This window comes from Lontra canadensis, unplaced genomic scaffold, assembly GCF_010015895.1.
Source record: "Lontra canadensis isolate GAN:19392208 unplaced genomic scaffold, GSC_riverotter_1.0 scaffold83, whole genome shotgun sequence".
Classification (NCBI taxonomy): domain Eukaryota; kingdom Metazoa; phylum Chordata; class Mammalia; order Carnivora; family Mustelidae; genus Lontra; species Lontra canadensis.
In genome coordinates this window covers 9182670-9206389 of record NW_022631077.1, presented here as the reverse complement: position 1 = coordinate 9206389, position 23720 = coordinate 9182670, and the positions used below count along the sequence as shown (strand labels likewise).

The following is a 23720-nucleotide window of genomic DNA, read 5'->3' as shown; positions in this document are numbered from 1 at the left end:
AGCAACATAAGAGAGAATTATATACCATGACCAAGTAGGATTCATCTCAGGAATTCAAGGTTGGCTTAGCATCCAGAAATTATTATAAATTATTGTAATGCACCATTTCAGTAGAATAATAAAAGCCAAATGATTGTATAAATAGATGCAAAAAAAAGCACTTGGCAAAAATCCAACATCCTTTCATAACAAAACACTCAAACCTAGGAGTAGAGGTGCATTTCCTTAACCTGATCAAAAGGCATCTATGAAAAACCCACAGCTAATATCATACATGATGATGAAAGACTGGTTGCTTTCGCTCATAACATCTGGAACAAGACAAGGATATCCACTTATGCTACTTCTGTTCAACATTGTGCTAGAGGTTCTAACCAGATCAATTAGGCAAGAAAAAGAAAAGACATCCAAATTGGAAAAGAAGTAGTAAAATCCTACTCACAGATGACATGATCTATATAGAAAATAATGAAGGAATCTACTAAAGAATTATTAGAACTAATAAATGAGTTCAGCAGTGTTGCAGGATACAAGATCAATATACAAAAATCAGTCATGTGTGTTTGGGGGAAAGAAATCAGTTATGTTTCTTTACACTTGAGATGAGTAACCCAAAAGTGAACTTAGAACAATTCCATTTACAATAACATTAAAAAGAATAAAATGCCTAGGAATAAATTTAACCAAAGCAGTACAAAACTTACTCTCTGAAAACCAGAAAAGATTATTTAAAGAACTTGAAGATCCACGTAAGTGGAAAAGTACCCCGTGTTCATAGATTAAAAGACCCATTATTATTAAGGTGGCAGTACTCCTCAGATTGATCTTCAGATTCAGTACAGTCTTCTTTAGAATCCCTGCTGACTTCTCTGTAGAAGTTGAAAAGCTAATTTTGAAAATTTATATGGGGGATGCTTGGGTCGCTCAGTCGGTTAAGTGCTTGCCTTTGGCTCAGGTAGTCCTGGGATCAGTTCCCGTATGGGGCTCCCTGCTTAGCAGGAGTCTGCTGCTTTCTCTGCTCCCTCTGGCCTCCCCTGCCTCCATTGTTCTCATGCTCCCTCTCTCTCTTGCAAAAATAAATCTTAAAAAAAGAACATTTATGTGGAATTGCAAGGGACCCCAAAACAATCTTAAAGAACAAAGTAGAAGGACCCATAGTCTCTGATTTTAAAACTTACTACAAAGCCACAGTGATCCAAACAGTATGATACAGGCACTTATAGTTCTTAACTTAAATACTTACCTTGGAGACCCAGGGATCAGTGAAATAGAATTGAGAGTGGAGAAATAAACCCATGGTCAACTGATTTTTGGGAAGAGTGCCAAGACAATTCCATGGGGAAAGAAATAGCTTTTTCAGTAATTGTGGTAGAACAATTGAGTAGCCACAGGGAAAAGGATGAAGTTGATCCTTATGACTTAAAATGGATCCAGAACTAATTTTAAGAACTAAACTATAAAACTCTTAGAAGAAAACATAGGGTAAATTTTTATGACCTTGGATTTGGCAAAGGATTTTTAAATACGACACCAAAAGCATGAGCAACAAAAGAAAAAATAGATGTGTTAGACTTCATCAAAATTAAACACTTGTGCTTTAGAGGACACTATCAAAAAGGTAAAAAGGCCACAAAATGGGAGGAAAAAAAAATCATTGCAAACATATAATAAGGGACTTACATCTAGAGTGTATAAGGAACTCTTACGATTCAATAGTAAAAAAGACAACTCCCAATTTAAAAAATGGGCCAAGGATCTGAATAGGCATTTCTCAAAAAAGATAAACAAATGACTGATAAGCACATGAAGAGATGCTTCCCACATCATTTGCATCAGGGAAATGCAAATCAAAACCACAATGAGAGACAGCTAGAATAAAAAATAATAAGTGCTGGCAAGGATGTGGAGAAATCAGAACCCTCACACGCTGCTGTTTGGAATGTAAAATGGTGCAGCCACTTTGGAAAACATTTTGGCAGTTCCTCAAAATGCTAAACATAGAGTTACCAAATGACACAGCAATTTCACTTCTAAGGGAAATGGAAAGAGGTCCACACAAATACTTATACTTGAGTGTTTATAGGAGTGTTTTTCAAATAGCCAAAAAGTAGAAATAACCCAAATGTCCATCACATGATGAATAAATGAAATGTGGTATATCCATACAGTGGAATGTTATTCAACCATAAAAAGGAATGAATTTCTAATACTTGTTACAACTTGGATGAACCTAGAAAACTTTTTCTAAGTGAAATAAACCAGACACAAAAGGTGACAGTGTATGATTCCATTTATATGAAATACCCGGAATGTCCTTATGGGAATAAGGACAAAAAGCAGATTGGTGTTTGCCAGGGACTGGAGGGGAGGGAGGGGGGAATGGAGAATAACTGCTTATGAGTATGAGGTTTCCTTTGGGTTGATGAAATATTCTAAAATTAACAGTGGTGATGTTTGCACCTATCTAGGTATACTGAAAACCATTGTACTATGTATTTAAATAGGTGAATTGTATGGTTTGTGCACTGTATCTCAAGAAAGCTGTTTTAAAAATGTTAATTAGTATTTAAAGCTTCCCTCATGGTTTCAGAATACTTATAGTGACCCAGAAGTTTGAAGGAAAAAGTCAGAAATTTTGGTTTCACTGTGGAGTTAGTAATAATTATCTAAAATTCCATCCATTTTATTTGTCATGAATATAAAAGTTTGAGAAGTATGCCAAAGTTGCAATAAGCATTTAAAATTATACAATCCCAATGGTGCTCTTGCATGTTCATCTGTTAGTATAAAACCGCTTTGTTATAGTGAAATATGTGAACAGATGCATGTGAGCTTTGCCTTGCATTTGTTTGAGGAGTTCAGTTGATTTAGCAGATCATAATTTTACATGAGGAATCACGCACAGTCCTAAATGAAAATAGAAGGTCCATTCAGAGACCAACTTTGCTCATGAGTAACACACATATAAAACATTCAGATACTTGCACAGAGATGCCAATGGATGGCCTACTTTAAGATTTGTGTAAAGTATATCTGTATTTATAATTTATATATACTTTAATATATAACATATGTAACAGTTAAGATTTTTAAATGTTTGAGGGGTGCCTGGGTGGCTCATTCAGTTAAGTGTCTGCCTTTGGCTCAGTTCATGATCCAAGGGCCCTGGGATTGAACCCCACATCAGGCTCCCTGCTCAGCGGGGAGCCTGCTTCTCCTGGCCTATGCTGTCTCTCGCTATCCTCTTACACGTAAATAAAATCTTAAAAATTTTTTTTAAATGTTTGAATATGTACATTTTTTTGAGAAATGATTCACGTACCTTTCAAATTCACTCTTCTAGAATGTACAGTGGTTTTTATTCAAAGTTGTGCAATATTGCACACCTTCACTACTATCTACTTTTAGAACACTTTCATCACCTAAAACTACCTGTTAACAATCACTCATCACGCTCTCCTTCCCTAGCCCCTGAGAACTAGTCTTCCATTTCTGCCTCTATGCACTTACATATTAAATATGTGCATTACTATTACTACAGATTTTAGATAGTTAAAAGTATCCAAGAGTTATAGGAAGTTTCAAAACAGTTTGAGTATGTATATTTTACGGCAGTCACTTTAAATGATTTAAATATTCTGTATTTCTATTTTTATAATTAGCTAATCAATCTCTTACTGTCAGATATTTAGAAGTTTCAGTTTTTCATTATGAACAATGCTGTGATGAAAATCTTTGTAGCTAAATCTTCATGCTTATTCATGATAATTTCCTTAAGATTAATTCCTGGAAGAGGTATGGCTGGTTAAAACGTTAGATTTAGTTTCAAATCTTGATATACATTGCCAAATTACTTTCCAGAAAGATTGTATCAATTTACATTCAAATAATAATGTAAGAAAGACTTAAAAAGTTGTAAAGTATAATAATACAATAAAAAATTTTTTATGTATAGGGTGATAGCTGTCTACTAGTTAAATGTTCACCTAATTTTGGAAATTGTTTTGTACTTGAAACTTTACAGACTTTTCAGTGAACAAGAGTCATCATTTAAAAATCAACTGTACTTCAGGGGCACCTGTGTGGCTGAGTCGGTTAAGCGTCTGCCTTCCACTCAGGTCATGATCTCAGGGTCCTGGGATCGAGCCCCACATCGGGCTCCGTGCTCAGTAAGCAGCCTACTTCTCTCTCTCCCTCTGCCTGCTGCTACCCCTGCTTGTATACTCTCCCTCTCCCTCTCTCAAATAAATAAATAAATAAATAGATAAATAAAATATTAAAAATCAACTGTACTTGAAATATTTGCTCAGATTAACAAAATTCCTATGCTACCAGTCTATATTCTAGGTTTTAAACAAGAGGCTCTTTGAATTTATTTTATTCATTTGTTGTAACTGCCTGTATTACACTTAACTGGTTCTTAATTGTTCATGGAATGAACTAAAATCTTCAACTATATCAAATTACCCATTTTAGTTTTTTTAAGTTTTCCAGTAAATCTTGAAATAAGCCATTGTTATAGCCAAAAATGACTGGGTTTCATTTTTGTCTTTCTACAAATATGTGTTTGAGGTGTTAATAGGGACATGACTTTCCTAATAGGAAATCCAGCCTATATTGAGGAAATGAGTGTACAAGTATGGCAGCAGTAATGTCTAGACTCTGTGTAGGAAATCTTGATTAATTGGCTAGAATTAGGATATGTATAGGGGGAAATGAGATTAAAAAAGAAAAAGGTTAAATTTGTGCCATAAAAGACAAATTTAAGTGGTTTTCTGTATCTTCTTGGTAATACAGCATGCTATGAGGTAAGGAAAGATGTATGATAAAGTGCTGTGTGTACAGTTCGATGAGAGGGTTAGTTATTCTATGCTTTTTGGTGTGTCCCATTTCAACACTTTTTTTTTTTTCTTATATCAGCTTTTTAAAAGAGAGATGATGGTATACTGAATGGGCGTATCTCTTCCAGAAGTGTGTGTCAGAGGTGGGGATATGGGGCGGATTGGGGTGGGGGAGCAGTGTTGTGCATATACACACACACCTTGCCTTATCATCCTCTGGCCAGTGGTTCCCAAATGATAATGGCAAATCCCAGGAGAATCTGGGAATTTAGCAAGGGATTCATGAGTCCACATGTATTGAAACATTATTTGAATATGTATTTGAAATAGTTAACTTAAAAATATAAATCCCAAACATACAGTACTAGTGTGTTTCAAATATAAGTAGATACTATTGTGATTAAGTAAAATTATTTAAACATAACTACTGAACTCAAAATAATGTTTTGTATTTTCTCAATCAGTGGATGTGTTTTGTATTCTTAGCTGATAGGTGCAGCCACAAGAAGAGACACAGGAAAGGCTTGAGGAAAAACAAAGTTTATTATACTCAGACAGGAGACAGAGCACACCCTGCAGGGCCACAGGGAAAGCACCAGGTGATCAGCAGGCAGAAGACCAGAATGAAAGGAGAGCATTAGAGCCACAGTCTTAGTTGGGGGTTCCCAGGGAAAGGCAGGGCAGAGTGAATGATTTATGGTTGGCAGATTTAAATAACTTTGGTGTGCTCTGGGCTGGAGTGGTTCTAGATGCCTAGTACCTGGCTCTGGGTGATTAAGGCCTTTGGGGAAAAGGATCTGATGGAGAAGGTCTGGCTCTGAATTAGTTTGCACATCAAGGACAAGCTCCTGGCTGGGCCCTTTGCTGTCTCCCAAGCATTGGCTAGCTCTGGGACAGGCAGTCTCTTCCCAGCTAGAATGGTTTCTTAAGATTGTCAGACATCATAATGTGCAGATTAAAAAAAATGCAATTCAGGGTATGAGAAGATTAACTTGTATCATGTTGGGGTATGCAAAGTATTTGATACTTAAGAAGATTAAACACCACCTATGCCAGCCATGTCTCATTTCCTAAAAGAGTAAAATTGTGATCTAGACTGTACACTACTTTGGGCAAATTCCTGACTGGTTTAATATTGTTAAGTGCATGCCTGTTGTTGATGGAGATGACTGTAAATGGACTATTACCATTGGGTGGCAGCTGGCAAAAAATTGAAAAGGAGAGTATTTATAGTCAGATTTCTTTTACTTAACAATAAGTTGTTTGTTTTGTTTTTTTAATACTCCTGACTGCCTCATATTGTAACTTAGAGAAACTGGCAATTTAGATAAGAGCTGGGTTCAGGGGAGCCTGAGTGACTCGATCAGGTGGGTGTCCAGCTCGTGATTTTGGCTCAGGTCATCATCTCAGGGTCCTGGGATTGAGGCCCACTTCAGGCACTACATTCAGTGGGGAGTCTGCTTGAGTTTCTCTCCCTCCGCCCCTCCCCACCACATTCATTCTCTCTCTCTCTCTTAAATAAATAAATCTTTTTTAAAAAAGTAAGAGCTGGTTGATAAACAGAGAGGGAAAAGCCATTTTAAAGAATTTGAATCAAGTTTTGTATGCTTGAATATATTATCAAGCACTGCTTAAAGGGTGTTAGGTGATTTTTAAAGGTTTGTATATTTTAGTTAATAACTCTTCATATGAAGAAGAGAACTGAATAAAAATCCCTTGGTGTGAAGTTCCTGGATTATCTTCATGCATACTGTAGCTGTTTGCTGTAATCCTTCCTAAAACTTTGTGTGCAAGTACTTTCCCATTTTCCAGGTGGAGGAAACTGAAGCTTTTAGAATGTAACATGTATCAAGAGTCTGTGGTTAGGAAGGGTAGATTTGAGTCTACCTCAGATTTGAATCTATGATTACATAACCCAAAGCCTCTGCTTTCCTAGTCCAATTTTTAGAGGATACTTATTTACATGCATTTTAGACTTAAGAGAATTCCAAACTTTAAGGCAAATTAGATGAAAATAGTTTTTTGTATGTATTTTTTTTTTTATCATGCTAAACTGTACCTAACCTAGAATTTGCCATTTTAACCATTTTGGGAAGCACAATTCAGTGGCATTAAGTATACTCACAGTTTTCTACAACCATCACCAGTATCTATTTCCCAACTTTTTCATCATGCCACACAAAGACTGTATGTCCATAAAACAGTAATTTCCTCCCCTCTTTCCCCAGCTGTGGTAACCTCTATTCTACTTTATGTCTCTATGAAGAAAAGATTTTTTTAGTGAGAGTTTTGTTGATGTTAGGTGATACAAGTTAGATTTTAAATTTCTTTTGAATAAGTACTATGTACTTCAATGTAAATTAAAAGTTATTTTCGTCTTTTTAAATCTTTGTGTATTCTGTTTTAAACAAAGCATTATAATTATATGTGCTAAGTACAGAAGGCTTCCTTTTCTCTTCATTTTATTAAATGTAAACAATTGGTGTTAATTTAAGAGAAAGTAACTCCTTTCTCTGAACCTCAATAAACTGCTTTTATATGTTGTTCTAGTTAGAGCTTCTTGAGGTAGCATTAGTTAATCTTAACTGTCTTTGCAGTCAAGTTCAGAATTGTAGCAAATCCAAAATATGGCAGTCTTTTGCCAGCCTACATAAATTTGTTACGTTTTCCTAGTGGATGGTGGTTGTCAAACTGCATATGATTTGATTCAAGCTATTTTTTTTTAATGAACATAGAATGTAATTGTTGCCCATTGTATATTCCATTAGTTAAAAGTACTAGGACATGCTCTATACTTTGGCCAGACCCTGGACTTTGGTGTTTTTTGTTCCATATACCCATGTGTCTGCAAAAAATCCAAAGCTCAGCTGCACCCCCTCTACCCTCTCCTTTGACCTTGAAATGGAAGCCAGCTTCAGTACTCTGCTTATCTTTGTGCATTCCTGCTTTTAAGTAGTTTTTGCCTGAGTTTTCCTTATATTCTTACCAGTTCATGGACTCATTTCAGTAGATATTTTCTGCATTTTCCACTATTTTCAGTTTTCAGTGGTAGGAGCATTTCTTTGAACTAGTCCACAATTGGAAATGAAAGTGATCTAAGAGACTGACAAGAGATTCATTCACTCCACCTAGTCAATAATATAATAGGAACATGGGTTTTTGTCTTGGTTAGCCACTATTTCTCTCAACAGCTTCTTTCAAATCAGTGTCAGTTATAGAACTGGATGGAAGAAGTTTCAGTATTAGCTGCTGTGCCTTGCTTTCATCTTCTATGAAGATGAAGGAGCCTAGATTAGGGAGAGCTGAACCCAAAATTCTTTCTCTAGCCTAAGTCTGTAAGAAACTTTAAGCCCTAAAAGGGTATTTGAATTTTGTTGAGCTTTCTTCTCACTTGCTTTTTGTTCTTTATCAAAGCGGTTTCTTACTGGCTTTAATGTTACTGAGGTGTAGAGGGAATATTATTTGCATATATGTGTGAAAGAGGGGTAAAAAAACAGAATGGGGGGGTGCTATTTAATCTGAATGTTACCATTTGTAAATTTTGGCCTTTTGCCTTCGCAGGCCTCCCCTGCTTGAGAGCCTTAAGATTTGGTTTTAACCATCTTGTCTTCTCTCATTTGGTAATTTTACTCTATGGTCTAGATTAATAGAGGATTGCTACCAAATTGCTCTCTCTTTTGCTCACTTCTCTTTCAAGGCTTTTATGAAACCCTTGATGCACCTTGAATTTGCATTTTTCACAAATCCCTGAGATAAAGTCATTCTCCATGGGCACCACAGGTTTTGTATTAGTTTCCTAGGGCTTCCATCACAGAGTATCACAAAGTGTGTGGTTTAAGATGATTGAAAACGATTATCTCACAGTTCTGGAAGCTAGAAGTCTGAGGTTAAGGTGTTGGCATGACCAAGCTGTCTCTAGGGCTTTAGGGGAGAATCTCTTCCCCACCTAACTTCTGATATTGCTGGCAGTCCTTGGCATTCCTTGTCTTGTAGATAGATGCATTACTCCAGTCTCCATCTTTGTATGGTTTTCTCCTCTGTGTGGTTGTGTGTCTGTGTCCAAATTTCTCTCTTCTTTTTTTTTTTAAGATTTTATGTATTTATTTGACAGAGATCATAAGCAGGCAGAGAGGCAGACAGAGAGAGGGGGTGGAAGCAGGCTCCCTGCTGAGCAGAGAGCCCGATGCGGGGCTCAATCCCAGGACCCTGAGATCATGACCAGAGCCGAAGGCAGAGGCTTAACCCACTGAGCCACCCAGGCGTCCCTAAATTTCTCTCTTCTTATAAGAACACCAGTTATACTGGATTCAGAACTTACTCTAACTCAGTATGCCCTCATCTTAATTACATGTGCAGAGAACCTATTTCCAAATAAGGTCACATTCACAGGTATCCAGGGTTAGGAGTTCAGCATATCTCTTGTGAGAACACAGTTCACTCCCGTAACAACATAGTATATTTCTCCATTTACCTAGTTCTTTAATTTCTCTCAAAAATGTTTTATAGTTTTCACTGTACAACTTTCGTTGCATGCATTCTGTTAAGTTTTTCCCTTAGTAGTTCATGTTTGTGGATGCTATTGGAAATAATATTTTTTAAATTTCATGTTCTAAACATTTTTCATTAATATATGGAAATACAATTGATTTTGTATATTGGTCTTGTGACCTTGGTAAATACTAGTTATAGTAGTTTTTTTGTAGAGTCTTAAGGATTTTCTGCATAAATAAGCTGTCGTGCAAATAAAGATAGATTTTCTTCTTCCTTTCCAATTTGTATGCCTTATGTTTCTTTCTCTTGCCTTAATGCATTGGTTTTTAATACTATGTTAAAGTAGTAAAACAGACATCCTTGCCTTGTTCATGATGTTAGAGCAAAAACATTGTTTTCTGTTGCTAAGTGTGAGAATGGCTGTAGATTTTTCATAGATATTCTTTATTGGGTGAGGAAGTTTTCATTTATTCCTATTTTAGTAAGAGTGTTTATCATAATTGGCATTGAATTTTGTTAAATGTTTTTTCTTTGTCAATTGAAATAATTGATGTTTTTAATTCTATTAATATGTTGGATTACATTTATTGTGTTTTTGGTATCAGTTGATTTTCAGCAACTTTATTATCATGTATCTTGTGGTTTTGTGTTTTTCTTATTTGAAGTTCATTGAGCTTTGACATCTGGATTAATAGTTCTCTATCAAATTTGGAAGAGGTTTGTAATTCCCACTGATCTCTTTTTCTACAGTGTTTACTCTGTTGTTAAGCTCAACTGTGAATTTTGCAATTTGGATACTGTATTTATCAATTATAAGTAATCCATTTTTTAAAAAAAGTTTTAATTTCTTTTTTCATTGTGTGTATGTTTTCCTTTAAATCTTTGGATATATTAAAATAGTATTTTAGAAGTTCTTTTCTACTAATTCCGTCATCTTGATCATTTCCAGGTTTGTTTTTATTGACTGTTTTTACCCCTTGGATCGGGTTACCTTTTCTTGTTTATTCTCTTAATTTGTAATTTTTTTTGTCATTCTTAAAAGAGTGTTAAATTTTGATCTGGCAGGTAATTTAGTTACTTTCTGATCAGCCTGATCCTTTTTTGGCATATTATGAGCTTTGTTAGTGTGGCTCTAGACCAGTATTGTTTAATAGAATTTTCTGCATTGATGGGCTAGTTTTGCCCTTCTCCTAAGGTATGGCATTTCTGGGGTCTCTCTGGAATGTCCCAGGTATTTCGTGAGTGCTTTCTACAGTGCATGTTTGGGTGGGACTCATGTCTCCCAGCTCCCCTGTAGTAGTTCTTACCCTGGTCGTTCTTCTGGCCTCATGGAATCTCATACTATACATAACTAACTTAATATTTAGCCAAAGACTCAAGGAGACACACTTTCAGCCTTTTGGAGCCCATTTTCTTCACACTTTTTTTCTCTGGTGCTCTACCTTACAAATTTCAAGTGCCTTAGCCTCCCTGAATTCCGGTCTCTGATTCAGTTAGAGTACTGTGGAATTTTGGAATTGGCAGAGAACTTGAAGATTGGTTGTTCCAGCCTGTCCCACAGCCTCCTTGACAGAGGCGTTTGAAGCACCTCTTTTCAATTTACATAGCTTAAGTTGTAGAAAGTTCCTAGATAGTAATATTGAGTCAAGATCTGTTTTCTGCAAACTTACTGCCGGTTGGTCTTATTTCACCTTCTGTAATTTTGCAGAGTAGAGCTAAACCCCTTTAGATTATTTTATCTCATAGCTCTTTAACACTTGTCTGTCTCTCTTTATTTCTCTGCCTAAAGCATCTCAGTTCATAATACTATTATTCCTTGTGTATATTATTCTTTTCTTTTTTAAAGATTTTATTTATTTATTTGACAGATAAAGATCACAGGTAGGCGGAGAGGCAGGCAGAGAGAGAGGGGGAAGCAGGCTCCCCACTGAGCAGAGAGCCCGATGCGGGGCTTGATCCCAGGACCCTGGGACCATGACCTGAGCCGAAGGCAGAGGCTTAACCCACTGAGCCACCCAGGCGCCCCTGTATATTATTCTTATCTGTATTTTAAAATGCCATGTATATATGCATCTTCCAGTGTGTTTTCAGAATTGAACTGAGTCTTTAAAATGTGTCCTGTATTGAGAATAGTGGAACATCCTTGATCTGGATACTTAGCTTTCAGTGCCTTTAATTACTGTCTCTTATTAATTTAGAGATTAAATATCCTGACCTTTTTTTAAGTTATTTGTAAGTAAGCATGCTGGTTTATCCTTTGCATGTTATATGCAGATTTGATATGCATTTGTCTGATCCGCACCCCATCCCAGTGAATAAACTATGGAACAAGACAAGTTCCGACGCAGAGTTCTGTTAGTTACCTCTAGAATTCTTCCACTTGTTTGGTATCAAGCACTTAATTTCTGGGTATGTTCGTTTAGCCAGCTTGGAGTCTGCCTAACTGTAGTATGGGACTCACATTGTTCTGTTTTGTTTAAGGTTGCCACCAGAGACTTTGTGTGCAGCTTTGCTGAAATTAAGGGGTCCCATCTTTGTGGCATTCTCCTGGTCTAATAACATACTAGTAGCCTTACACTTACAGCATGCACACTGAATGCTCCTTTTTTAAGTTCCCATTCTGCAGATCTACACTACTGTTATTTCCTTCTAAAAATTGTGACTACTTCCATTTTTCTGTAATTTTTGATATATTAAGAACAGTTGTTCAATAAGCAAATCTCTAAGTTCTTTTAATGTCATGAGGTAGTTGTCTGTAACAGACTATCAGACTATTGTTAGACTTAACAAGTCTAAACAGACTTGAAGCTTTGTAAAGTATCAAAGTGTTTTTACTCTTTCTTTCATACCAGGACTAACCATATGCCTGCTGTCATCAGCTACTGTGATACTATATAACAAAAAACTTAATTCAGAGCTCTAAATCAGTATGACAGAAAGGTATTGATTGACAGGTAAAATTCCCATGTTACCATAGTTTTAAAATATTTGTTGTTATCAAAGTTTATTTTTTTGTCAGTTCCATATCTCTTGAAACTCATACTATTTGAAGAATAAGAACCCCCGATATGTGGATTTTAATGAAAGAAATGAACCAAAAACCCTGCTTTGCTTTATGGCTTGATATTAAAATTGGCTGGAATTCAAAATGATAAAAGTACAATTGGAGGGCTTTAACTATAGTGTTCACGTTTTTCTATTATAAAATTGGTTATAGTTTTCCACAGACACAACATTTGTATAAAGAACTCTGGGATAGGCTATTTCTGTCCATGAGAATCCAAAATTATAGACACTGATGTCAATGCAGATGAGGTTAGCCTAATTTGGTCAAGGGAAGGACATGCTGAGTCTCTATATGGATAGCTAAAGGCTATTGCCAAGATTGACAGGTGTCCTGTGGGTGGCAGAGAGCCCCAGGAATAAAATTTGCACTTGGATTACTTCCCTAAAACACAGTGATCAAAGTCATGTCTTTTCTTTCTATTGATCACAGTTTTAAAATAGTGAGGTCTTCTTTTAATACTTTCATTTTTTAGATAGTAGTTTTATTAGCCCCAGAAAGGTAAAAAGTCTTATGCTTTCTTCTTAAAGTATTGAATTCTGGTTTTGAAGCTTAGTTGTATCCTGTGCACTAATTTTTCTAGTATAGTTTGATTTTTTTTTGTTACTCTGCCAGGTTTCAATAAGGCGGAGGTGAGAAAAGTTAATGTAAAAGGATACATTTGTTATTAGTGTGAGAGACACAGCTATTTCTCTATGGAATAATAAGTTACATGATTCAATCTGGGAAGATTAATTTCTAGGAGAATTTTCTATGAAGTGAACATAATGCAAACGAGTATTCACACTAGTTTGATAACAGCTTTTGCTTTTATTTCATCTTACCGACATATTTTTATTATTAAAGGAAGTCCTTGTAACCGATACACATAAATTAGTGGTAAATATTTCATATCTTAAAATAAGGAAAACATGGGGTGCCTGGGTGGCTCAGTGGGTTAAAGCCTCTGCCTTTGACTCAGGTCATGATCTCAGAGTCCTGGGACTCTGAGCAGGGAGCCTGCTTTCTCCTCTCTCTCTGCCTGCCTCTCTGCCTACTTGTAATCTCTGTCTGTCCAATAAATAAATAAAATCTTTTAAAAAATTAAAAAAAAATAAGGAAAACATTTAAAGCTATTAGATCCATGCCATTAAGAAAGGTAAGTGTACTGTGTTAAGAAAAGAATTGCATTGCCTGAGATTTTTGTAAGATTGAGTGATGTGTATGCATCATTAGCAATGATCTATGGGGTTTTTAGGCATAAATTCAATAGCTGTTTCTATTCAAACAGAGAATTTTCTAACCTGGGAGGATCGTGTCTTGATTATCTCTGTATTTCACTGTCAGACACAGAGTACAAATTTACGAAGATGTTGGTGAAACCACTTTAGGGAGCCAACCTGTGCCTAGTGTGAAAAATGAAAGCTAAGACCTCACTCTCCTAGGACTCAGAAAAATGTTTCTGAGGGCCCTAGGCAAGCACGTGCAGGTTCCCTTCATGGACCATTGTGATTTCAGTTCAGTCTGTTGTTAGGTTGAAGCTGGAGTGATTTTTCAGTATCATTCTTGTCTTAAGTGTTTAATTCTCATTTGGCTAAAATTTATTGAGAGCCTACTATGAGCAAGGTATTCTTGTACAGATGTTATCTAAGTCCTGCGAAGGTGAGGAAAATAAGGCCCGGCAAAGTGATTACTTGTTCAGTGTCACTCAGCTCTTAGCATTAAAGCCGGGAAAGAAACCCAGGCTCTTGTCTCTAAACCCAGGAGAGTTTTGAGGTGGTGGAAATAAACTTGACAGAAATTCATTTAAGTGACAGAACTTCTGGGACTGCCTTTCTTACAGCCTTTTTCCCCCCCTTAATTTTTGTCTCAATTCTTATTCTTTCCTTTTTTTCCTGATCGATCCTTTTTAGACTCCATGAAAGTGCAGATTCTTGAGCTCACCTTTAGTCAAAAAGACTTTTATAAAAATATTAAACTATTGTACCCAAAACAGCAATCTTGTATTTGCTTCTCAAAATTTGACTCCTTAAGCAGCTGATTGGAAAGGAAGTGTGAAACTGAGAAGTCCTCCTGGGCTGAGCGTCACGGTGATGGGCTAATTCGGAGTGTGTGGCTAGGGATAGAGCAGCAAATAGCGACCTCAAGCCCGTGTTAGCCCTGGCCCGGGCTGCACAGCCCCTCACCCATGGCCACCAGCATTGTTCCTGAGACAGGCTAATACGCATTCTGCAGCTTGATCCTATTCCTGGGCATCCTTTCAGTTTTGTTGCTGGAGTCCTACTAGAATACAGAGAATAATGAAAGACTCTGCCAATCTCATATCACACCTAGTTTCCCGACAAAAAATTCTCCGTTTGTGCAAGGATTGAATTACAGCTTGTTGCTTCAGTAGCAGGAAGAGACATACATAATGTATAAGGTAGAGTGAGAAATGTAGGACCATGTGTTCTGAACGGTTTCAATTTAGGAAAATTTTGATTTAGATCTGCTAATTTAATTTATGCTTCTTCTTGACAGGTCTCGAATTAACTTTTCTTTTAAATAAACTTCTTTGTACTGAGGATTGGATCATGAAAATAGCATTACGTTAGTATTTGACCCGTTAGGGCTATTTCAGATACTTTAGAACCATTCTTTGTGGACTGTTGCCTTGCAGACGCCTCTGTCTTGTCACAGACTACAGTCTGTGACAGTCCTGTCATGTCCTGAGTATTTCTCCAGCCAGCCACTCCCTTCCCCTCCGCTTCATCTCTAGCACCCAGCTTGGGCTCTTCTCCCCTCTCCTGGACCTCTGCAGTGGCCCTGCCCATCCAGCTCCCACCGCATAGCTGTCCTTGACCAGCACCTGCAAAAGTTCTTTAGGTTGGGATTAGGTGTTAGGATGAAGGTAAAACACTTGCGCATGGCCCACTTGACTCGCCCTGCTTTCCAGCCTCCCCTGGTCTTCCTGTCTCTTTTTACCTTGCTCTGTTTTCATAGCTGCTTGGCCGTCATGCGTCGTCGTCGTGCCTGCCCTGATCATTCTGCCTGTCCTCTTTATGTGCTTGCCCCTTCGTTTCAGGAACTGTGAGGAAGTCCCACTCCTCTGAATTAGGTCAGATCCAGACTGTGTTGGCAGTTCTTCTCCCCACTTCATTATACTTGTTACACTGGCAATTTTATATTTACGTTTGAGACTTTGATTAAAGTAGACTCTGACTAAACTGTAAGCTTCACAAGCGCAGGGGCCATTTCTGTTTTTACTGAAGGATTGTGGCCCTGGCATCTAGCACAGGGCTTGGTACATAGTAGAAAGTTAACAAATATTTGCAGAATACTTGAATGGGAGTTTCATGACAGACTTTCTCAGCAGTAGTACTTGCAGCCTGCTAGCTGCTGTGAGGTCATGAAGGTGGAGGAGTATAGGCCCACCCGGCTGCGAGAGAGTTCACTCACCAGCCAAGAGAAGGTGACATGTACCCCAAATATGGTAATGTAAGTGAGATGGCAGTGAGGACTTAGAAGTAATATACTTTTAATTGAAAATTCATGTGAGATTGGCCTTTGCCAGTAAATCTAAAATGAATGAATTAGAGTGTTAAATAGGGCAGACAGCATTTATAAATGACTCTAACATTCATAAAGTAATCCTAGCCTTAAAAGAAATAAAACGTTGAACAAATTCAGTGTTAAAATTTGAAAAGATAGAATAAAATGCATTAATATTTTTAAGTACTGGAACATCGTACCTGTGAAGCTTGTCTGTGTGAAAGAAATGAGGATATTTTGTGTTTTGCTAAACATTTTTTGAAAGTTCTGTCAAAGCACTCTGTTAGTATTAAGATATAGAAGTGTTTGGGGCTAGCCTGAGACCTCTCTTGTGTATATCTTGTGAGACTGTTAGGTCAGCCCTCCCTAAGGTTTTCTTTCCTTTCCTCTTCCAACATTGCTCAAGCTGTTCCACCCCAACCCTGGGGTTGTGGCATTAAGCACTCGCTGAGGGAAGGCTGGCTGGCAGCGCATTCTCAGAGGAGTCAGGTGATCGTTGTTTGAAGGCAGCTGCTTGAGGTTCAAGGCAGTCAGTGTCCCCTCTCTTCTGCCTCAGGACAGCTGGTTATTATCAAACTTGTAACAAGTCTTCCTTGCTTATTGCCTGCTGGAAGAGGAGGGAGATTATGCAGTGGGCTTTTGATTGATCCAATGGGAATTACATTGATCTGGTGTCTGGCTGTGGTTGTTCTCAAGTGGATCGCCTCTAAGGTAGGCCATCTTTATTTTTAGGATTGTGACATTAATCATTAGTTTATGTATTTGGTTGGAATAGAATTGCTAGGAGTTTCTTCTTTTGCTTCGGCTTTTACTTCTCTGATTAAAAGAGCTATGAGTTTTACTGTCAGCTGAAAAGGTTAATTGTAATTAAGTGTGGACTTTTTATTTCTTTTCCCACCTTCTTACTCCTTTCAAGAGCTTTTTTAGGGTATTATTCCTTGATATCGAGTAGCTTCTCTCAGTATCATTCTCTTAAAGAAGTTTATGATTAAAGAAATACAGCTTCTAAGATTAATTATTAATTTATACTTTTGGTGTACATATTTTAAATATTCTCTTTGGAAGTAAAGAATTTACTAATATGTTAAGTGTGTAGTTGTTGTGAATTTCTAAGCAGTTATGAACTTTTTAAAAACTAAATACTCCCCTCTATCATGTTCTCTGTTAAAGTCTTGCTGCTACTAAAATGTATACCTTCTACTATACCTACATACTTCTAATATGTTGGGAAAAATGTAAGATTATTAGGTATCTGTTGTTTTTGAACTTTAATTCTGAGTATCAGGCTAGCTAGAAAGCTAGCCATTTGCCATCTGGACAAAAGTCTGAAACTAATGTAGGAAATATTTAAGATGATACTTTGTGAAATTATTTTTTCTATACTTGTATAAAAATGATTAGATCTTTAGTCCATCATGCAGCTTTTTTTCTTCCTGCATTTTTTTTTCTTCCTGCATTAAGAAATTGAAGAATATTAACTTAAAATTTATTAAGCCCTCAGTATTTGCTAAGTAATGTAAAGGTTCAATAAGATTAAGTTTCTTTTTCAAGCAAAGTTTTAATCATTGGTACATAATTTTTCACATAATGTTTTAAACATAATGGTCCCTTATTGAAGTAGTCTTGATTTCTTAGTGAATATGATTGAAGAAATCTCTTAAAGAAAAACAGTGTGCTCAAATTTTTAAAATCCTTGTGTTTTGTAAGTTAATTAATTTTGTTGCACTGACAGCTGTTTACTCATTGTTTTTAAAGGATTAGCTCACCAGGTTATTGAATGAAGGTCAAGTTAATATTAATAATTTATTGAGTTGTGAATGTTTTCAGAGAGTTTTTACTTTTTCTCTAACGAGCAAAAAAAAAATTTTTTTTATTTTTTATTTTTTATTTTTAATGACAGCGAGTGAGAGAGCAAGAGCAGGATGCAGGGAGGACACGGTGGTGGGTAGGGCAAAGGGAAAGATTCAGTCTTAAGTAGGTCCATGCCCAATGTAGAGCCTGACAGGGGGCTTCTTTTCAAAGCCCCGAGACCATGACCTGAGCCAAAATCAAGACTTGGATGCTTAACTGAGTGAGCCACCCAGGTGCCTGCCCAAATTAAGCTTTTAAACAAAAAGAATGTTGATATTTTAAGTTTGTGATATTTTTGAAAAACATGTTGTTTGCATAGACAGGAAGAATGGATGGATACTATTGAGTGGATTAATGCAGTGTTTTAATAGACAAACATCAGCATGTTTTTCTAGCATGTGTAAGATGAGTATATTTTGAAAAAGCTCATTTAACTACATCAGTGAAAACTGCTTTTAAAACTATGGCTGCACTTCCATCTTTCATAATCTGTTACTCTTGTTTGGTAATGTTACCAAAAAATTTATTTAGTGCTACTGTGGTTAAGCCCTTTGATCATCAGTTTGTTTATCCACCAGATGGGGCCAACAAAACCTATCTTATAAAGGTCTTGTATGGTTAAGTGAGATTTTATATGAAAGCATCTGTAACATTTTCTGACACAAAGTAGGAGTTCAGCAAGTGTTAGTTAATAATACTACTTTTCCCATGTAAGGGAAATAAACATGCTTTTGCACAGTAGATCATTTTAGTGGAAAACTTGAACAAGATAAAAACAGAGGCACTTAAAATATATTTGCTCAGTTTTTTAAAATGTTTGTCTTTAAAAGTGTCATTATTAACTAATATCAGAACACCATTTACACCTTCTGTCATTCACTTTGTAAGTGAGATCTTTTGTGGAAGAGTGATTCATCCTGATTGACGGTTAGAGTGTCTTACCAGGGCACTCAGAAGTCTATTAGCGTGGCGGTGGATCCTTGGAACCTTACAGTTGAACTTGTTTATGCTGCTGCTGTCAGTTTCTGATTAGCTCAGCCTCGCCCATGTTTTGACCTATACCAGTTTGCTTTACAAGCTGTTCCCAGGATGGCTAAATTAGAAGAGTCACGAGTAGAAGCGTCTCAGTTATTTCCATTCACTGGTGAGGTGAGGTGGGAATGTCGATAATAGTACAGAGTGTTTTGTGACTGACTGCAACACAGGATTGATATTAAATTTGTTTTACTAGTTTACTAAAAATGGGATTTTACCAGTATATGGCTTTGAAATGTTGTATGTTAGGTCTGTGTTGCAGTGTTGGTGTATAAAGCACATATGACCTTTGTATAAAGTAACTAATTCTAACATTTAAATCAGATTTTTACAATTCATAATTTATAATGTATTTTTCCAAATTGAGTTACTTTATTCTACCTCGATTATTTAGTAAAAGAATTTAATATTCATTTTAATCTTGGTGAGATGAATGAATGAAGTATCATTCGGGATGTATTTGCTGATGGGTTCAAATCTATTTTAAAGTCTATCCTTTAAAAAAATTGTCTTATTTGGATTTATTTTATAAGACTTATGTCTTGTTTAATATAGCTTTTGACCAGACTTACTTAAATTAGTAATGAACAAAATAACTTGAAAAAGTTGTGCTTCGCTAAGTAATTTGTTAATCTATTTAAAATTAAATTCTAGTCTTTTGCCAGGTTTTTATTATGATTAATACAGACCCTATAATTTTTATATCTAAATTAGTGCTTCTATAAAAAAGTCTGAAAGGATTACCTTAAAATATTTTTAGTATGTCATAGTTATAATGTAGATTATGTTCACTAATAAGTTTTTGGCTTACACTATTTTATTTAACAGAAAGCTGATATTAGTCTTTCTCATTCCTTAATATGTGAAGTGATAAATGAGATTTTTACATTCCTAATTAGTGACTGTTTTAGTAAATAGTCATCCTACATTAAAAAAATAATGTCAATCACTCTCTTAAAGAGGGCCATTAGAGATGGCAAGTCACAATTCGTTTTCACAACCTATTTATCCAAGTTGTTACTGGGTAGCGGGTAGATAGGTATTGACCATGACAAGCTATTACATAGTGATATCTTAGCTTCATTCATATATCTTGGCTAAGAGAAATATTTATTTGCACATACATGCTCTCTAGGCTCTTAGGTTTTCCTCCAATATAGTAGTATTAAGGGGAGGCCTGTCATCTAATAAGCTAAATATCTTAGAGGGGATCAAACAGGTCCAAGAGGTGCCTTTTAATACCAAGTGATTACAGAGGCTGTTTGCTCCAAAATAAATAGTTTACCCTGAAACTGTTTTAGTTTACACTGCAGTAGGCTTCCTTATGAGAGATATTCTATTGGTAGAAGACACTTTAAGCATGATGCTGCCGGAAATGTATTGTGTATGATATAGTGCCTTGGGATTTGACATAAATTGTGCTTTTCTTTATATTTCTTTGTAGTAGATTCTTATTTTACTTTTTAATTTTAATTTGGTTTATTTTGAGAGTAGATAACTACACATACTACAAAATCCAGTGGATAAGCACTGAAAAGTCCTCCTTCTACCTCTGTGTCCCTCAGGCTCCCTGGAGACAACCAGTGTTGAAAACTAGAATTTTATTTCTCTTTGAAACTTCTGTTCCTTTTACATTTCCTGAACTGTTGTTTTTCATTTTTGTAAGGATACATGAAATCATGTAAGAGTATAATTGACATTTTTCTCTTACACAATAAGCATTAAGGAGATTATAACAATGATTGGGGAGTTACTTTGCAAACTACATTCAAAGAAGAGTTTTAAATAAAGCAAATTTCTTTATAGTGATAGTGGAAAAAAAAAGATTATTTTTCTTTGAGATTTCTAGGTGTGTGTTGAGGAATTGCAAATCTCATGCTGGAGTTTCATGAGGGAAGAAGATCATTAATCTGATATATAAAAATATCTTATTGCCTTAATGTTTATTTCTTTTGTTAATGAAGTTGAGCTTCTTGTCTTGTGTTTATGGGCTTATTGTTTCTTTCCCTGTGAATAGTAGGTTTATGTCCTACCTGTTTTTCTACACTGCTGTTCAGCATTTTCTAATTGATTTGTAAGGCACTTTTTGTTCCTTTCATTTTTAGATAGAATAGGGGGGGAATTCGCCCATTGTCATTCATATCTGTTGCACTCATTTTGATTTTGATCCGTCTTTCATGACTTCTAGACATGTTTTATAGAATGATTAGAAAGGCTTTTCTAATAGGAGGTTTGGTCAGTTTCATCTTCTAGATTTTTAAATCTCTCTTTGTGAATTCTGTTATTCATGAGTTTATTCATCAACTTAATAAACTATTCACTATTTGCAATAAATCCACTCAATCGCTCATTTATCTGATATTTATTTAGAAACTACTAAAAGCTACTGTTTTAGGGGCCAGGGCTATGGCAGTGAATAAAGCACACAGTTCCTGCTCCTGTCTGTTTTCAAGCAAGCAAACGGGATAATAGCAGCTAAGTGCCAGTGCCATAGCAGGGCCGGAAGATGAGGCAGTGGGAGGGGTTGGCTCTCAGATGTCATTAGATTTGATAGCCTTGGAATGCCTCTCTGAAGAGATGACGTTTCATCTAGAACTGGAGAGCTAAGAAGGGAACAGTGGTTTTGTGATCCTGGACAGGGGAACAACGAATATAAAGGTTGAAACTATGGTGCACCTGATGGATAGCAAGGGGACAGTGCAGGGGCCTTGTGGCGGTGAGGAGAGGGTGGGGGGCCAGATCTTGGCGGCCTTTGGAAATCAGAGTTTGCTGTTGGGCCTTATTCCAAGTGTGTGAAAAGCCTTTTGGAGGCTTTTGAGCAGTAGCCGAGTTGTTCACTGTTGCTTCTATGTGAAGAGCACACCGGGGGCCACATGATGCAGCAGGAAGCAGTCAGCAGCCTGGTTAGAGGTGGTGGTGCCCGAGACAGAAGGAAGAAGTGGAGCTAGAGAACGGGAGAGGTGTGCGCAGGGAGAGGTGGCAGAGCTTGCGGGGGGTATTGCAGCGCTTCCGGTTTATTTTGTTTTGGGACGTACATTTTAAACTTGTAGTATTTGTTTTTTTTTATAATAGCTTTATTGAACCCCACAATTCACAGACCACACAGTTTACCCATTTAAAGTATACAGTTCAATAATTTTTAGTTGTATTCACGGAATTGTGCAGTCCTTGCCATAGATAATTTGAGAACCCTTTCAGCCCTATAGGTAGAAACATGGTACCATTGGCACCTACTCCCCATTTCTCACCAGCTCTCCTCACTTTAGACAACCACCAGTCGACTTCCTGCTTCTGTGGATTTGCCTGTACGGGACATTTCATACCAGTGGAACCATACACTCTGTGGTCCTTTGTGACTGGCTCTTGTCACTCAACATGTCGTTCTTGCGGGTTGGCCATGTTGTAGCATGCAAGTACTTCCTGTCTGTGTCTGAATAATGCCTCTTTGTATGGATATACTGCATTTTTATTCCTCCATTTATTCCTTGCTGGATATTCAGGTTGTTTTTAGTTTGGGGCTATTATGAATAATGTTGCAAAGATGCATTTTTGTATCTGTTTACTTTTTTTTTTTTTAAGTTTTTTAAGACTTTATTTGAGAGAGGTAAAGAGAGAGCACAAGTAGGCAGAACACCAGGCAGAGGGAGAGGGAGAAGCAGGCTCCCCGCTGAGCAGGGAGCCTGATGTGCGGCTCGATTCCAGGACCCTGAGATCACGACCTGAGCTGAAGGCAGATGCTTAACTGACTGAGCCACCCCGGCGCCTCTGTATCTGTTTACTTTTAAACACAAAATATATTTTAAAACTTCTGTTTCAATGGTACCCTGTTTTTTTTGTTTTATAGATTCAGTGTCTTCTCAGTTCTCTTTGCGTATATTAATTATTTTTTTTAAATTCTCTTATTTCTTGCCAGCCTCTGGGCCATTTGGTTTTTCATTTTGTTCCATTTATTTCCAGCCTGATGGGTTTCTTCAAATGATGATTCTTGTTTGCTTATTCATTCATGTTTAAATTAAGGGAATGATAGATAGTTGAATCATATCTCCTCTTCATTTCTGTCTACCTCTGCAGAAGGTCTCTCCCCAAGTGAGCTAGTCTGACTGACATTAGCTTTCTACGTATTGCATGTTCCTTGCTCTGTATCCACTCTGTGGTATTGCTTAATCATATTATAATTGTCTTCTTTACAACTAGAGATTTTAAGAGCAAATGTCCTATCTAATTTCATTTTGTATATTCAGCTTCTTTTGTACAATGCTTTACAAAGAGTAAATAACAAATGTTGGTTAAATTTCGTATCCCATGTAATTGCCATGCATTAAAAATGTGTGTATTTTTTTTTCTAGAGGCGTGGAGCTATTTCCTATGATAGTTCTGACCAGACTGCGTTGTACATTCGTATGCTAGGTAAGCAGTATTTATTTTGTACCCATGTCCATTAATTTTATTATCGTGTAGATTACTTGAGATTAAGATAGTTTTCATTCCGTTGCTTTTCATCACTATTTTCAATAGGAATAATCTATTATTTTGGTGTTTAAAAGTCTTAAAACCAGTATTGAATGTTATGTGAATAAAGAGGCATTTTAGAGTAATTAAGAAGTCTCTGATTTAATAACTGGGACTCTATCATTAGTACACAATTTTATTTTTTATTAAGATTTTATTTATTTATTTGACAGAGAGATATAAAGAGAGCACAAGTGGACAGAGCAGCAGGAAGAGGGAGAGGGAGAAGCAGGCTCTCTGCCAAGCAGGGAGCCTGACGTGGGGCTCTCTCCCGGGATCCTGGGATCATGACCTGAACCGAAGGCAGATGCTTAATGACTAAGCCACCCAGGAGTCCCAGGAACCAATTTTAAATTGAACTCTGAGTATTCTTCATAAAAAAGGGTCTGGACTTGTAGAGTTGATGAACTAAAAAGATG

The 23720-nt window shown here is 36.6% G+C and overlaps 1 protein-coding gene across 4 annotated transcripts in view; it reads left to right on the top strand.

The window, feature by feature from the left end:
- Positions 1–23720, top strand: part of PDE7A (phosphodiesterase 7A) — a 111205-nt gene that overhangs the window by 32028 nt on the left and 55457 nt on the right. For 3 of the 4 annotated variants that reach the window (XM_032882651.1, XM_032882652.1, XM_032882649.1), the window contains exon 2: positions 23139–23199. In XM_032882651.1, the coding sequence (XP_032738542.1) occupies positions 23139–23199 (61 nt within the window). Of the gene's footprint in view, positions 1–16437; positions 16618–23138; positions 23200–23720 lie in introns of those variants that run through there. The other variant, XM_032882650.1, reaches the window with a different exon arrangement.